The sequence below is a fragment of the Lepidochelys kempii genome, chromosome 6 (assembly GCF_965140265.1).
Source record: "Lepidochelys kempii isolate rLepKem1 chromosome 6, rLepKem1.hap2, whole genome shotgun sequence".
In the NCBI taxonomy this organism is placed as follows: domain Eukaryota; kingdom Metazoa; phylum Chordata; order Testudines; family Cheloniidae; genus Lepidochelys; species Lepidochelys kempii.
The window spans coordinates 66,776,216-66,793,893 of NC_133261.1; the positions used below are offsets into that span (position 1 = coordinate 66,776,216).

Sequence of the window (17,678 nt, forward strand, 5' to 3'; positions counted from 1 at the left end):
TGAGCTTCTGTGGAATGCTGTAAATCACATAACAGGCATCTTAAGACTCCTTAACCCCCATTCCACCATGGCTTCAATTACATAGGGCACAAACCTGTCCAGCATGATTCTATCAACCAGTGACAGACCTACACCCCCCTCCCTGCCACACACCACCACCTATTAATAGAGAGACCTTTGCCCAGAATTACAGGGGTGGGGTGGGATACAAAATCTTGTATCCTATCTGGATATGGCTCCACCTGAAAATCATGTAGCATCTGGAATCGCCAGATACTTCCCAGAGACAAGGTAAGTGTGGGAATATCTTTTATTGGACCAACCTCTGTTGGCGAGAGAGACAAGCTTTCCAGCTACATAGAGGAAACCTGCACAACACTTTAAAAAGACGAGCCTGGGAGCTTAAATTCATAACTTTGCTAGACACTAAAAATCATGGTCTTAATACAGACACTGAATGTATGGTTTATTATAACAATCTGTAACCCACTAACCCCACTTTCTGTGCTATGATTACACAGGCGTTAATGAGCCATTTCACCTTGAATGGTCCCTTAGAATATGTGATAACTGCTTATGCTAAACTATCTGTTCAACCTTGTACTTAGCTGTGATGCTCGGAGTACCTTTCCCAGACCTGAAGAAGAGCTCTGTGTAGCTCAAAAGCTTGTCCCTCTTACCAACAGAAGTTGTAATATCTTTTATTGGACCCTCATCCATCTTGTTTCTCTCATATCCTGGGACCGACATGGCTACAACACTGCATACAGACTCCTCCTACTAAGATTCTATTTGCATGCTTTCATCAGATGTGCCTGCCCAAGCTGGCTCCATCTGCCCCCATAATCTTGATAATCTTAACATGCTACCAGCCACTAGCAGCACCCTATCCACTAGGCTGCTAGCTTAACTCCTGCATGCTAACACTCACATTAGCCCGCAGGTTGCAATACCCTGCATAATCCCTCATTCAGACTCCATTTGCCATTATCTTAGCAATTTCAAAGTAAGCGTTGCCAAGGATTACAACCCCAAATCATTTGGGGTTTGGATGTTTACCAAAGTTCAGAGAACCCAACTGCCTTTGTGAGCTTCTGGGCTAACCCTCATAGCAGGATGCTCTGAGTGAGGTGATGCTGAATCTGTTGAACCAGAACACAAAAAAGATTTTTAGCTACGAAGCTCAGTGGTAACTGGTTCTGACAAACTTGGAATCTCACCATACAGTTCAGCCCTAGTAAGGACATGGAACTATTTTACTGCAGATTGAACTAAACCAGCTCAGGGGCTTAGGAGTCTCTCTCTTTGTTCTTCTGGCAGCCAACTAAGGCTATCTAATAAAAAATATATACTTTGCCCCTTACAGCACCTGTCATCAGAGGATCTGATGCACTTTGCAGATAATTAAGCCTCACACTATGCCCATGAAAGAGGGAAGTATTAGCATCACCATTTTACAGATGAGAAAATGGAGACACAGAGGTTTAGCAAACTTGTCCATTGTCGCACAGTGAGTCAGCAGCAGAGGAAATAGAACACGGGAATCCTAGCTCACAATTTCCCGTTCTAACTGCTGACCTCATACGCACTCTCCTTCCATTCCTGTTGGTGTTGGTAGCTGCCAGCAAGCCGGTCTTTGATCTGTGGGCAACCACGGACCTAGCTGGGGCTGAGAAGTGTGCTAGCCGGACTAAATAGGAGAAGCAATTAAGTTCCTTTTATGGAATAAGACAGATAAAACAAAAGAAGCTACCACCCAAAGGCTGGCGGATAAGCAGCCAAGCTTTTGCATGCTTCTTTAAATCAGACCTCTGAACTCTAGGTATTGTCTCATTACCAATTAATAGTGAGAATCCAGAGTCTGCATGAGCCAGTAGCTATGGCCCCAAACATGTCTGAGCAACCTTTGTCTCGTGACATTGTGAGAACTGCCTAGTAGGACACAAGTTTCTTCAGTCACCTTCCTTTTATTCTCCCCAAGAAGACACTCCTCATCCATGAGATTTTCATCACTCTCAACCCTTTAAAAAACAAAAAACAAAACAAAAAAAAGTAACTATTGCCACTACTCTTAGTCCCAGAGCTTTGATCACCAAAGTGGGCACTATGTTGACCGTCCCTAGAACCAGCTCCATAAACCCATGACCCACCAACCAAAGTATCTTTCTAAATTCCCTCTCCATGATCCTGTCCAACTCGAGAGTCATCAGGCATCAGCAGAGAACTAATTCCTCAATACCATTCCCCACTGCCCATTTAGGAAACTACTCTTTGGCTCCACTTCCTGATCCAATTTGGGTGTGAGGGAGCTGTGATCACATGATGAAGAATTTCAGATAGGGAGGGGAGAATTAACACTGCCATAGACTGTCGAGAGGTGGCCAAGGCATACATGGGAAGGAAATGGATGCTTTCCACATCCCCACACTACTTTTCCATTTGGCCAATTTTGGAACAAAGCAAAGCAGCTCTTTGGTCTACTGGTTCCTAGATTTCCAAAAAAATCCAATAGAGACAGAAGAGGGAGCATTTGGAAACTTTCAGAGGAGCATACTGGAATTTTTGCTAAGGATAGAGTCAGGAAGTGCAACACCACTGAAGTCTGTGAAGGTGCATGAATTTGTCCCAACATGCTCAGATAATCAGTTCAGCCTCAAGGTGCTAATCCAAACCAAACTTCTGAACCTTGCCAGGTTCCACTTAATCATTCCACTAGCCCACGCTGTAATGATGCTTGACAGATGGGGAACCTACTGGCTTGTGAGTGGAGGAATAAAGGAGGAAAAAGGCAGCAGCAGGTGCAAAAGGAAGGAAAAAACAAGCATGGTAAGAAGGGAATCTGGCACTGGGATGATACTGCTTCCCACAAGTGATTTTTACCAATCAAATCTAGATAATCTTAGAAATATAGAGACTTCAGAAGAATAATCGCATGGGAGTTTGAACCAAATGTGCTAACTTCAGGATCAGTTTCAGTCTCTTTAAATAGTCTCTCTAGGTTTAAAAAAAAATTATGTGATCATTTAGGAGGCGATTTGGGATGCTTAACTCTCACCTCAGCATCCCAGAGAGCTCTTTCAGAACAAGTTTCTCAACCACGCAGCTGAATTCTGCTATCATTGATTTAAGCAGAATTATTGCCCATTCACACAGGCATATGTGAGCAGCGTTTGGCCCAATAGCTATCAGGGATTCTCTGTCTGTGCCCCAGGAGACCTGACCTGGTTGCATTGACTGATTCAGCCTTTTCCTGCTTGTCCCCATTATTTAAAAAAAGCAGCAGCAGGAGGGTTTCAGAGCAACTGTAAGACAGATAAATAACTCCAGGCTGGGAGGCTGCTACAAGATGCAGAAGGTTGTGACCTTTTCTGTGGCACTTCAGATAAATTACGCACACAAATCAGAAAGAAAATCATTACCCTTTCAAGAGCAGGGAGCAAAGAACCAATACGTGAACCGAGCACTGGCCCTTCTGTCACCTCAGCCCTGCAGTGTACTTCCAACATAAATGCCCTTTAAAATTAAAACCAGTTTGTGGTTCTCAATCCAGTACCTAATTATATGGACATCAGCTTGAGGATGTATCATCAAAAGGGACAGTTTGGAGCAGTCATGCATGATCTGTCATAGGGATCACAGAGCACACTTTTGTACAGTTTAAGACTTGCCTCTGCCCTAGAAGAATTTGAAAGGGAACTAGGTTATTAACAATAACGTTGCAGTTTGCTTGCACATTCACATCTGAAAGTCTCTGCTGGAGGCTGCCACATTCACTAATTTCCCACTCCCTTCCCAGATGAACCATGAAGGTACCACTAGGGGCAGCTAGGTGGGATCTGAGTTGCAGCTAGAATCATTTAGATGCCTAATATGCGGGTGCAGTCCAGTAGTTAGACATGTAAATGACTGTTAGGATATATTTCAGAGTAACAGCCGTGTTAGTCTGTATTCGCAAAAAGAAAAGGAGTACTTGTGGCACCTTAGAGACTAACCAATTTATTAGAGCATAAGCTTTCGTGAGCTACAGCTCACTTCCTCAGATGCATATCGTGGAAACTGCAGCAGGCTTTATATATACACAGAGAATATGAAACAATACCTACTCCCACCCCACTGTCCTGCTGGTAATAGCTTATCTAAAGTGATCATCAGGTGGGCCATTTCCAGCATAAATCCAGGTTTTCTCACCCTCCACCCCCCCACACAAATTCACTCTCCTGCTGGTGATAGCCCATCCAAAGTGACAACTCTTTACACAATGTGCATGACAATCAAGTTGGGCTATTTCCTGCACAAATCCAGGTTTTCTCACATCCCCCCCACCCCCATACACACACAAACTCACTCCCCTGCTGGTAATAGCTCATCCAAACTGACCACTCTTCAAGTTAAAATCCAAGTTAAACCAGAACATCTGGGGGAGGGGGGGGGGTAGGAAAAAACAAGAGGAAACAGGCTACCTTGCATAATGACTTAGCCACTCCAAGTCTCTATTTAAGCCTAAATTAATAGTATCCAATTTGCAAATGAATTCCAATTCAGCAGTTTCTCGCTGGAGTCTGGATTTGAAGTTTTTTTGTTTTAAGATAGCGACCTTCATGTCTGTGATCGCGTGACCAGAGAGATTGAAGTGTTCTCCGACTGGTTTATGAATGTTATAATTCCTGACATCTGATTTGTGTCCATTTATTCTTTTACGTAGAGACTGTCCAGTTTGACCAATGTACATGGCAGAGGGGCATTGCTGGCACATGATGGCATATATCACATTGGTGGATGTGCAGGTGAACGAGCCTCTGATAGTGTGGCTGATGTTATTAGGCCCTGTGATGGTGTCCCCTGAATAGATATGTGGGCACAATTGGCAACGGGCTTTGTTGCAAGGATAAGTTCCTGGGTTAGTGGTTCTGTTGTGTGGTATGTGGTTGTTGGTGAGTATTTGCTTCAGGTTGCGGGGCTGTCTGTAGGCAAGGACTGGCCTGTCTCCCAAGATTTGTGAGAGTGTTGGGTCATCCTTTAGGATAGGTTGTAGATCCTTAATAATGCGTTGGAGGGGTTTTAGTTGGGGGCTGAAGGTGACGGCTAGTGGCGTTCTGTTATTTTCTTTGTTAGGCCTGTCCTGTAGTAGGTAACTTCTGGGAACTCTTCTGGCTCTATCAATCTGTTTCTTTACTTCTGCAGGTGGGTATTGTAGTTGTAAGAAAGCTTGACAGAGATCTTGTAGGTGTTTGTCTCTGTCTGAGGGGTTGGAGCAAATGCGGTTGTATCGCAGAGCTTGGCTGTAGACGATGGATCGTGTGGTGTGGTCAGGGTGAAAGCTGGAGGCATGCAGGTAGGAATAGCGGTCAGTAGGTTTCCGGTATAGGGTGGTGTTTATGTGACCATTGTTTATTAGCACTGTAGTGTCCAGGAAGTGGATCTCTTGTGTGGACTGGACCAGGCTGAGGTTGGTGGTGGGATGGAAATTGTTGAAATCATGGTGGAATTCCTCAAGGGCTTCTTTTCCATGGGTCCAGATGATGAAGATGTCATCAATATAGCGCAAGTAGAGTAGGGGCTTTAGGGGACGAGAGCTGAGGAAGCGTTGTTCTAAATCAGCCATAAAAATGTTGGCATACTGTGGGGCCATGCGGGTACCCATAGCAGTGCCGCTGATCTGAAGGTATACATTGTCCCCAAATGTAAAATAGTTATGGGTAAGGACAAAGTCACAAAGTTCAGCCACCAGGTTAGCCGTGACATTATCGGGGATAGTGTTCTTGACGGCTTGTAGTCCATCTTTGTGTGGAATGTTGGTGTAGAGGGCTTCTACATCCATAGTGGCCAGGATGGTGTTATCAGGAAGATCACCGATGGATTGAAGTTTCCTCAGGAAGTCAGTGGTGTCTCGAAGGTAGCTGGGAGTGCTGGTAGCGTAGGGCCTGAGGAGGGAGTCTACATAGCCAGACAATCCTGCTGTCAGGGTGCCAATGCCTGAGATGATGGGGCGCCCAGGATTTCCAGGTTTATGGATCTTGGGTAGTAGATAAAATATCCCAGGTCGGGGTTCCAGGGGTGTGTATGTGCGGATTTGATCTTGTGCTTTTTCAGGAAGTTTCTTGAGCAAATGCTGTAGTTGCTTTTGGTAACCCTCAGTGGGATCAGAGGGTAATGGCTTGTAGAAACTCGTGTTGGAGAGCTGCCGAGCAGCCTCTTGTTCATATTCCGATCTATTCATGATGACAACAGCACCTCCTTTGTCAGCCTTTTTGATTATGATGTCAGAGTTGTTTCTGAGGCTGTGGATGGCATTGCGTTCCGCATGGCTGAGGTTATGGGGCAAGTGATGCTGCTTTTCCACAATTTCAGCCCGTGCACGTCGGCGGAAGCACTCTATGTAGAAGTCCAGTCTGCTGTTTCGACCTTCAGGAGGAGTCCACCTAGAATCCCTCTTTCTGTAGTGTTGGTAGGGAGACCTCTGTGGATTAGTATGCTGTTCAGAGGTATATTCAGGCCTGTCTGTAAAGGCCTATACTCTAAGAATGTAGGTGTATTCTTACCACTTGGCTAGTTATAGAGGTATAAAAGAAAGAATCAAAATCACTGTCTGCCGGTGTAAGGTCCTTCTCTTACTATGACAGTCTGAGGCCCTGTGCTTAGGCTAAATCTTTGGCTAAGCAGCAGAGGCAGCCATAAGCTGGGAAGCGAATGGTCACATCCTCACATTCCAAACTAGTCACATTGAAATAAAGTGCTATTGGGCTGTTAGGAATACAATCCTGTCCTGATAACGCCTATCGCCTCCAGAGAAAGGGAAGTGCCTAGAAGATGTAAAAGGAAACTTAGTTTGATAGCATCCTGTCTGGCAAGAACTCACTTATCAATAGCTGGGATGTGAAATCCTCATTTCTTTGTTGTTCTATCACTGTAGTCCCCATTTCCCTATTGTTTGTCTGTATAATCTCTGTCTGGTTCTGTGATTGTTTCTGTCTGCTGTATAATTAATTTTGCTGGGTGTGAACTAATTGATTAAATAATCATGTTACAATATGTTAGGATTGGTTAGTTAAGTTTCAGTAAAATGATTGGTTAAGGTATAGCTAAGCAGAACTCAAGTTTTACTATATAGTCTGCAGTCAATCAGGAAGTGGAGGGGGGTGCGGGGGGAGAATGGGAACAGGGAATGGGGGTGGGGAAATTGGAATCATGTCCTGCTAAGGGCAGGAATGGGAACAGGGCCACAGGTAAGGCTCTGTGGTGCCAGAGCTGGGAAGGGGGACACTAAGGAAGGAAACTGGAATCATGCTTGCTGGAAGTTCACCCCAATAAACATTGAATTGTTTGCACCTTTGGACTTCGGGTATTGTTGCTCTCTGTTCATGCGAGAAGGACCAGGGAAGTAAGTGGGTGAAGGAATAAGCCCCCTAACATCTACATCAACCGCATCCACAGTTATTTGCATCCACCAACAACCGTGGGCATGAAAAGGCAAGGCAAGCCAAGCTGAGGCCTTGTTAAAAGTAAATCTGTCCTACTGTAATAAGAGAGGTTGAAATCAACATACATACCGCCTTTCTCTCTCAACCATCGAGTGTTCAGAAACTGGATCCAAATCTGAATGTGGTAGCTCAAGCCCATCTCAGATTGTAACTGGGTTTCTGTCTGAGGGACCCCAATCAATCAGCTGAGCCCAAACAATGGGAAGAGTGGGTGTTTTATTAAGATGGGACTCAGAACCTAACCCATCCTCCATGGGGAGAACAGAGCTCCTACTCCTTTCTGTCCTCTCTCTGTGGCAACATGACCTCTGTCTGCTTAACGTGCCATGGAGTCTGCCTTCAGTCCACGTGACCAGATGGTAGCCTCCAAACTTCCAGCCAATCAGCCAACTGAGTAACATCTGTATGGACACTAATTAACAGGGCCACAGCCAAATGAGGAAATTAAGAAGGCCAGACACAGTCAGCTAGCACATGGCTGTCCATCTCACCCAGCTGTGTTTGTGAAAACTAAATATTAACTCTTACATTGCCAACTGGCTTTTAGGCTGTCTCAGCTCACTCCTTCTGGATAAGATAGTTCTTTCCCTAGCTTCGTAGTTCTACCCCTGATTTTGTATGCACGGTGAGCACCACAGGCTGTGATCTCATCAAATATCCCAAGTAGTATTGGCCTGACAGATAGCAATAATAGAAGCAGTAGTAGAAGCAGCAGTAATATCTAGCTCTTAACATAAGTAGATCTCAAAGTGCCAGTCAAAGGAGGTCAGTATCATTATTCCCATTGTATACATGTGGAAACTGAGGCATAGAGCAGTGAAGAGACTTCCCTAAGGTCACCCAGCAAGTCAGCAGCAGCACCAAGAATAGAACCAAGGTCTCCAGAATCCCAGTCTAATGTACTATCCATTAGGCCACACTGCCTCCAAGGAATGCCAAGCTGCTGTAGGAAGTGGCATTGATGATTCAGTAGGTAGCACTCTTCCCTCCATGTCAGAAGTGAGTCAATGCCAAGAGCGGTGTAAAGGCACAGTACTCCTGAAAGTGCCATCTCTTGGATGAGAGGTATCAAGAGAGGTCCTGACCACATGTACCCACTTGAGCTCCCTGGGGATTTTTTGCATGGGGCTGTGTGTTCAACCTGGTGTCCCTAGTCAAATCCCAGTTTGAACAAGTAATTACATTCTGCTGACCTAAATCCCCACATCAATTTTTTTCTTGTATATTCTTCTTTACTTCCAGTCCTTCACTTTTGCATAATGTAGCTATGCATTATTAAATAGATGCTGTGGTCTGCCTCAGATGAAGAAGAGCCTCTGTGGGGGTGGGGCTGGATAAGAACAGAAGGGGAGAGGGATGGATGAAGCAAAAGGGGTAAGTTGGAGGGTACATAGTCTCAAAGGAGTGAGGGGACAGAAGCCAGGGGATAGGGGCTTGAATAAGGGGAGGAGAGCTGGAGGCAAGGTGCAGTAGGAGCATAGAAGGAGAGTGGGTGGAGATTTGGGGGTGGATAAGAGCAGAAGGGTGAGAGTTCGGGTGTGATAGATAGCAGTACGGTGGAAAGAGACAGGCTGGGGGCATAAGGGTCTATAATACCTAGATTACATACCCCTTCAGAACCTGAAATTGAACCCAGGAATCCTGAGTCTCTGGCTGAGAGCAGACAATTTAATGTCTGTGACACCTACTGGCAAAGCGTGTTTCTCTGCCACTCTCCACTGACTGGTCTATACAGAAGATAACAGCCTACTACTGCCACTAGTTACTGCCTTTTGCTGTGAATGCAAAGATCCAAACCCTGCTGATGACTCCCGTGGGTGGTCAGTATGGTTCCACATGATAGAATTAGTTTTTTCAGTTTGTTTGTTTAATTATTAAACTTTAATAGGAAGTTACATTAAAACCCACATAAAATGAATATTAAGTCAAGCAGTCAAAAATTAGGAAATGCCAAAATAAAAGTTGCCTGCACAACCTTAATTTGGCCCCCTTGTGTGTGTGCAATTTGAGAGAGAAACAACATATATGAAAATACAGACTTTATATAAACTTTAATTATTTTTAGTTTAAATGGGATTTATCTTAAGAAGCTTTAAAGTCTTTCCCCTAGAAGACTGAAATTTCCAAAGAGATAAGCTGCATGACCTGTCACCCGTTTTAAAAATAGGAAGGTTGCCAAATTATCATGTTTACCAGAAAAGTCAGAGACATCTGTCAGATGATGTCCACATGTAATTTTAATGTTGCTGATGGATGTTGAGAGGCTGGTGTTTTTGCTCGGGTCTTTGCAACCAGCTATTTTTACTGAATTTTGAGCCCTCACTTTTGGTAAGTTGGTACAAGATGTCAGCGAAGGCTTTCTGCCCTGAAGGGTCAGGGAGGAGAGAGATAGGTTAACTTCCTCAAAAAGGGTCTTGCGCCTCTTCCATTTTGGATATTTTTGGGGGTGACAAACTCACCCCTGTAGTGCTTGTGGTATGCAACAATAAATATTTTTAAAACTGCTGGCTTAAGCAGCGCTTTTTCAAACTGATGCTGGCCTAAAAATTACCTAACCTCTGATCAAGGTATATTTCATGCCTGATTTGTCGAAAGACCTTAGGGGGAGGTGCTGTAAGGTGGAGTGAGCAAAAATCGGAAACTATAAGAATGAAGGTTAAAGCCATGGGCCTTTGTCCACCAGCTCAACGAGCCAGCCGAGGGAAGACTGACATTCCTGGTGTACAAAGCAGGCCACCTTTGGGAAAAGGAAGTGACGAGAACAACAAAGACTCCACCAACTTTTGCCCAGTCTCCCAGCACCAAGCACTGTACCAGCTACATCATCATCTGGTTCCCTGACTGCAGCTCCAGCTCCTATTCCATCCTAGTCCAAAGGCCCGTGAGCGCTACAGAGTTCAAACCCTGTTAAGTATTTTATTTTTCCTTTTCCTGGTTTTGTCTTATTTTATTAATTGGAAGATGTCCCAGGCCTTTTTTAGCGTTTTAGAATATGGAAGCGTGGCTGTGCGCGTGTGTGTGTGAGAGTGCCAAGAAAGGTCATGTGGAGAAGGAACTGGAAAGAAAGTTTAAACATCCCTGAACTCAGTCTCTTAAAAGCTATTTATTGAATGCATGTTCCACGTTCTGTAGAGAGAACTAAAACAGTCGGCTGTAAATTGGTAAATAAGAGTTGTCAAATTTCTTCTTTTGCGCTGCCTTGGATGAAGTTCTTTAGTTGGAACTTATAACCAAACAGACAACCACCTCCTGAGATTCATTTTTATGACTTATAAGATTAGCTGTTGTATAAAATAAATCTGATGATTTGACTACCATCCAATATTGCTGTTAATTTGTTGATTTGGTAATTGTATTTCTTAATTCAATTTAGCAGTGTTAATAGAAGTTCCCTTTTAGCAATATGCTTTCTTGATTTTATTTTTGTTTATTAATACTAATAAAATTTATATAATGGATACTGAATCTTCTCTCTTTCAAGAGGCAACATGGACCAGAACCATTGAGAATCTGGGTGTGTGTCAGCCAATCACCAGCTCCCTCCTAAATTAACCTTTGGTTCTCACAATTATGACACCGCTTTTAATTACATGAGCACAGTAAGGCATTTGATATGGTTCCACATGGGGAATTATTAGTTAAATTGGAAGAGATGGGGATCAATATGAAAATTGAAAGGTGGATAAGGAACTGGTTAAAGGGGAAACTACGTGTCATACTGAAAGGTGAACTGTCAGGCTGGAGGGAGGTTACTAGTGGAGTTCCTCAGGGATCAGTTTTGGGACCAGTCTTATTTAAATCTTTTTATTACTGACCTCAGCACAAAAAGTGGGAGTGTGCTAATACAGTTTGCAGATGACAGAAAGCTGGGAGGTATTGCCAATACAGAGAAGGACCGGGATATCATACAGGAAGATCTGGATGACCTTGTAAACCGGACTAATAGTAATACAATTAAATTTAATAGTGAAAAAGTGCAAGGTCATGCATTTAGGAATTAACAACAAGAATTTTTGTTATAAGCTGGGGACTCATCAGTTGGAAGTAACAGAGGAGGAGAAGGACCTCGGAGTATTGGTCTATCACAGGATGACTGTGAGCTGCCAATGTGATATGACCATGAAAAAAAGCTAATGCGGTCTTGGGATGCATCAGGCGAGGTATTTCCAGTAGAGATAAGGAGGTGTTAGTACTGTTATACAAAGCACTAGTGAGATCTCATCTGGAATATTGTGTGCAGTTCTGGTCTCCCATGTTTAAGAAGGATGAATTCAAACTGGAACAGGTACAGAGAAGGGCTACTAGGATGATCCGAGGAATGGAAAACCTGTCTAATGAAAGGAGACTCAAAGAGGTAGGCTTGTTTAGCCTATCCAAAAGAAGGCTAAGAGGAGATATGATTGCTCTCTATAATTATATCAGAGGGATAAATACCACAGAGGGAAAAGAATTATTTAAGCTCAATACCAATGTGGACACAAGAACAAATGGATATAAACTGGCCATCAGGAAGTTTAGACTTGAAATTAGACGAAGGTTTCTAACCAACAGAGGAGAGAAGTTCTGGAACAGCCTTCCAAGGGGACCAGTGGGGGCAAAAGACATATCTGGCTTCAAGACTAAGCTTGATAAGTTTATGGAGGGGATGGTATGATGGGATAGCCTAATTTTGGCAATTAATTGATCTTTGATTATTAGCAGTAAATGCCCAATGCCCAGTGATGGGATGTTAGATGGGGTGGGATCTGAGTTATTACAGAGAATTCTTTCCTGGGTGGCTGGCTGGTGAGTCTTGCCCACATGCTCAGGGTTTACCTGATCACCATATTTGGGGTCGGGAAGGAATTTTCCTCCAGGGCAGATTGGCAGAGGCCCTGGGGGTTTTTCGCCTTCCTCTGCAGCGTGGGGCACGGGTCACTTGCCAGAGGATTCTCTGCACCTTGAAGTCTTTAAACCATGATTTGAGGACTTCAATAGCTCAGACATAGGTTAGGGGTTCATTACAGGACTGAGTGGGTGAGATTCTGTGGCCTGCGTTGTGCAGGAGGTCAGACTAGAGGATCATCATGGTCCCTTTTGACCTTAAAATCTATGACTCTATACCATTTTCCCACAAGACCCCTGCCTTATTCAATGCACAAGATGGACCTGCTGTGGGGATCAATCAAAACTGTGTAGTGACAGAGACTTTTGTCTATAGGATCTCTGCTTCATCTGTTGCAAAAGTTGGAAGGCATATAGTGAATCAGGTAGGGGATTGCAGGAAGAGAAAGAGAAGTTTCACAGTTAAGGCAGTTGACTGCAGAACTGGAGTCTATCTCTGCCTCTGCCACAGAGATCCTGTATGGTGCTGGGCAAGTCAGTTAAACCAAACTTTACATAAGTGGGCACTAATTGTGTGTTTCTCATTTTCTGGGTGCCTGACTTGAGACCCTGGGTCTGATTTGCAGAAGTGCTGAGTACTCACAGCTGTAACTGAAGCTGTGCTTTGAACGTATGAAGCGCTCTATAATGCTAAGTACTCTGAAAAATCAAGTCCTGGGGGTCTCAAATCAGGCATCCACAATTAGGGGGTGCTGTTTTACCTTAATCGCTCTGTGCCTCAGCTCCCCACCTGTAAAATGGAGATAAGGGTGTTGTGAACATTAATTAATTAATATGTGTGAAGCACTCAGATACTAAAGTGTTGAGTGCCATAGAAAAGTCCATGAGGAAATCAGTAAATCAGTCTTCATTGCAGGGTTTGGATGGTGTGTGGTAAATAAGACTTGGGGTCAAACATGGAATGCGGAGGATAAAAAGAAATATTGAGTAACTACCCATTTACTGAATGAGACTGGGGTCCTGTAGTAAAAAACAGGCTTTAATTACATGATTACATACTATCATAAGGCTGTCCCCCTCCCCTACTGGGCAGGGTCCCCCTTACTTCAGTTCTCTGATTTTCCAAGTCTCACAGCACACCTCCAAGTTCCAGTCCTCTCTCCTTCTTCCTCTTCTCTGTCTGCCTGAAGCAGGGAGTCTTATTAGGTTCCTAACAGGGCCTTAATTGACTGCAGGTGCTCCAATTAACTTGCAGCCACCTTCCCTAGTCTACAGGGAACCACACCTTAATTAGCCTTGAGCTTATATATTTCCCCTCTAGCACTCTACCACTGGTCCCTGGCCCTCCTGTATCACAATGCTAATTAAGTATGGCCTTCCAGTTTCTGTTGAGTAGCCAATACAATGTGCCAGAGTGCAGGTACTCCTGCCCTACAGCACTATTTCAGCACCCACCTCTTTACCACAGATACATAAGTTAGAGGTGAGCAATACAGACAATACCTACTTGCGATTAACCTGCTGTATTGGACCTCACTACATCCTGATTGCATGCTTTTGAAAGCTTAAGAACAGCAAAGAACTTTTGCAACATCACAAGGAGGGTTAAAGCCAGAGATCAGAGATTTGGTTATGGCTGTGCTGGCCCCAGTTCCCACATGAGCATTGCTGTGGGTCTTGAAACAGTAAAGATAAGTAGAAAATAGCTGTGCCAACCTCTGCCAGAGCAGTGGAGAAGTGATTGCAGTTCTTGTGCATGAGATGGTATGCATTGCCCTTGTACTCCTTGCCCAGCTCCTCCATAATCTTATCCACATCCTCTTCTGTGAAATCAGTGGTGCCCAAAGCAACCGACTCTCTAGTTTAAAAACAAAACAGGAAACATGGGAAGACACCGTGAAAAAGGTTGAATAGACACAGGCTAAAGAGAGAGAAAACAAGATACTGGCAAGTCATTTAGGCTTTAAATTTGGCAGGATTGGTTTACATGTACGTAGTGCTAGTGAAAAGTTCCTGAATGACAACTCTGCAAGCTAATGTCCTCTATTTATCCACAAAAATAGGTACAGCCCAGACAGCAGCACTGAGACCTTCCCTACACACTACTCTGCAAAACTGCCTTAACTCCGAGCTGCAGGGAACACTTCTCTACCCATTCAGTCCTAGGTCCATCAGCTGAGACCACCAAGAAGTGTGCCATTTATGGTGGTGGTTTTTGTGATGTGGACTCCTGACGGTAAGAACTGGATTGAAAATTCTCCACCCCCACAAGGTTCATTTGACATAGGCCATGGATCTCAGAGGGTAAAATCCTGCAGTCAGTCAATTTCTTCTGAGCCAAATCTGAATCAGTGATCTAGGGAAGACAGGCTCCATCTTCCATTAACTGAGCCACAGTCCCAAAATCTGATCACCTTGAATATTTTATAATGGGGCATCTAAAATCCTCCCACTTCTGCTCTAGAAAGTAATGTATTCCCACTCTGTCAATAGGAAGCAGACAAAAGAGAAAACTTCCAATAGCTCCTGGTTTTGTGGAAAGCATAAAAAGCAATGTGTGATGTTCTTGTGCTCCTTCTACTGGCTCTGCAGCAGCTACCAAGGTACTAGTCTCAGAATTTTGCTGAGTGGCAAAACTGGAGCACAAAAAGAAAACAACCAAATTACAAAAAAGAACTGTGTTCATGTCAAACTGCACTTGAAAACAGAGGAGGAAAACGCTGAGCACTCTCTCAGATATCCTGCCCTATGTCCTTGTGCACAACCGTAACCCACACCAAGAGTCCTGTTGGACTGCTTTTGAATCAGGAGCAGGTGGAAACATGGTGGGGGTGGGAGCAGGTACTAGGAAGATGAGACTCAAAATGGCAAGGCAGGACTGATCTGTTGACCCTAAATAGGCTCATTGATGACGGCAAGATGAGGGGTGTGTGAAGAAGGGCCCTTACTTGAACTTAAAGGTCTCGCCAAGCTCTACCGCACTGCCAGGTGTGATCTCGAAAATCCCACTGAAAGGATAAGGATGCCCTCCATAGGCAAATTCTGACAAGGAAAGAAAGAGACTGTGAGTAATCAAATGAAGGCTGTATCAGGGAAAGTACACAGCAGCTGTCTGCATGGCTTACATCAGCAATGGTGTTAGGGCCATTGCCAGAGTCAGTTTCAGTCAGGCACTAAAATCCATCCTCCTACTCCAGTTACATATCAGCCCCAGGATACCCTCACAACCCCAATTCCCGATCATACTCCATCTCTGCTAATGCTATTAGTTGGCCATAGTCCTAGGCAATCCCTGTGTGGGGCTCTCTGAGCTGGCCTGAATGGATTTGGTCAGCAAGTCAAGGTGGCAGCAAAGCTTATTACTAAGGTGAAGAAATCCTAAAGTAATATAGGAAGGTGATGGGACTGACACCCAGTTAAGAAAACTCCTCTATTCTTCAGTAGAGCAGAGGGTTACCAAACACTGCCCAGCAGAAGGATACACAGGCAGTTTACCAGGAGTCAAAAGTCTCCACCTGATTTTTAGAAAAACTGAGCTAATTGCAACTGCACTTTATGCAGGTCAGACCTATGGAAACTACAGGACCCATCATGTCATGCTCCATCTCAAGTCAACTGTAAAAGCTGCTTGGTTCAAGATGGACCATTGCATACTGGAACATGTAATCGTCATGTGGCGATGGTAAAAGAAAAAAAATCACAAAGACACTCTCTTCTAACACTGAACAAGGAGCTTTATTCATATAAGGAAAAACAAAATTACCCCTAACGCTATTCTGTCTCTCTCTCTCTGCTTCACTGCAGAGCTCCAGTCTAGAACCTTCCTTCCAACAGCCAAAGGTGCTGCCTTTTTCTTCTGTACTGAGTACTTTCATCAGTTTCAGTCACGTGGGATCTCAAGCTGCAGCTACGTCCAGTGACAACAGCTGGTGTTGTCCAACATTCTTCCTCATATGGTTTTATCAGGATTGGGTCTCCTGGTTTAAGGCTGGATAAGCTTTGGGCTGCATTCCAACAGTTAGAGAAGAAAGCCTCTTAGATCTGGCAACTCTCAGCCACCGCAAAGTATTTCCATGGTACATATCTACAATAGCTTTAATTCTCAAATAATGCATGAGAAAACTCTGGCATGTAAGGGGCACCTTTCCTAGATCTTTGCTGTTTATTAAATGTCTGAGTGGTTTGTGGTCCATCTTGAGCATGAAACTGCCACAACCCTATATGTACCATTTGATCTTCCCACATGCCCATATACTTGCCAAATGTTCTCTCCCTGTTTCGGTTTTAGGATCTGAAAGCCGTCAGGAGCAATATGCTAAAGGCTCCTATTAGCACCCCACAATAGCAGCTGAACTCTGTAGACTTGGAAACATCATAAAATATCAGTACCTGGGATGTGGTTAATAGATTCTTTAGATCCTCAAAAGCTTATTTTTATGCTTGGCTCCAGATCCACATAGAGACTTTTGTTTTAAGGAGTTCATAAAGAGCTTGTTTTTTTGAGGGTGGGTTAAGTATGAATTTTCTCCAATTTGCTAAATAAAATTTTGGAAAACTTTTTCTGGATCTGCCCTCCCCCCTCTTCTATCAATCAGAACTGTTGCTGGGTTTGTTGTAACGTTGCCATCAGAACTTGTTGCAATAGTGTATTATGCTATGTTCTTTCTGTGATTTCCTAGGAGTTAAATATAGCATCATCCAGAAAAGCTTCCACTCTCTCCAGGCCTTGTAGAATCCCACTCCTTTTCCATATGAAGATTTCTGGGTGCTTGTGACCCTGACTGGGAGGTAGCAAAGAGCAATATCTTCTGAATGGCTTTGCAGAAAAGTTGGTACTGTTGGGGTGGAGAGGAACTTGTCTGAAACCTAGTGAAGAGAGCACTGTTGCACCCATTAACTTGGGAATAGTATCTTCTGTGGTGAGAAGAATCTCTCTTTTCCTTCTTACTGTTTCATTGAGCATCTTTAGATCTGTGCTAATAGTTTTCCCCCTTGCCTCACGACACTACAGGGGCACATCACTCCAGTGGTTCATTACTGCCCTTTATTGTGCCATTCCTCTCCATCCTTTCCAGTTTTTCTTTCGCTTTCAGGAGCAGTGGGATGGGCACTCTCCAGGTGGTACTGCACACATAGGGTACATCCCCTCTTCCAATAGGATCTGGAATGGCTCTGTTCTAAGCAGGCTCTGTCTGTTGAACACCATGCCAACATCCAGTTCTATGAGGGCCATCTTAATGATTGTGGCTTGGTCTAGTTTACTTGCGGTAGTCTCATTAACACCACAGGCTCCTTGCCTTTGTAGGTAAGTTTTGAATGGACTGAAGCAATGGATCTGTTCCCCTGGGCTATTGAACACTGTCCTGGGCTACTCCA

General features: G+C 44.0%; 1 protein-coding gene across 1 annotated transcript in view; it reads right to left on the reverse strand.

Annotated features, from left to right (window-relative positions):
* LOC140913860 (deubiquitinase DESI2-like) overlaps positions 1-17,678 on the reverse strand; it is a 78,379-nt gene that overhangs the window by 21,952 nt on the left and 38,749 nt on the right. The window contains exons 3-4 of the mRNA XM_073350669.1: positions 15,251-15,344; positions 14,019-14,160 (exon numbers count right to left, since the gene is read on the reverse strand). Of these exons, the coding sequence (XP_073206770.1) occupies positions 14,019-14,160; positions 15,251-15,344 (236 nt within the window). The remainder of the gene's footprint in view (positions 1-14,018; positions 14,161-15,250; positions 15,345-17,678) is intronic.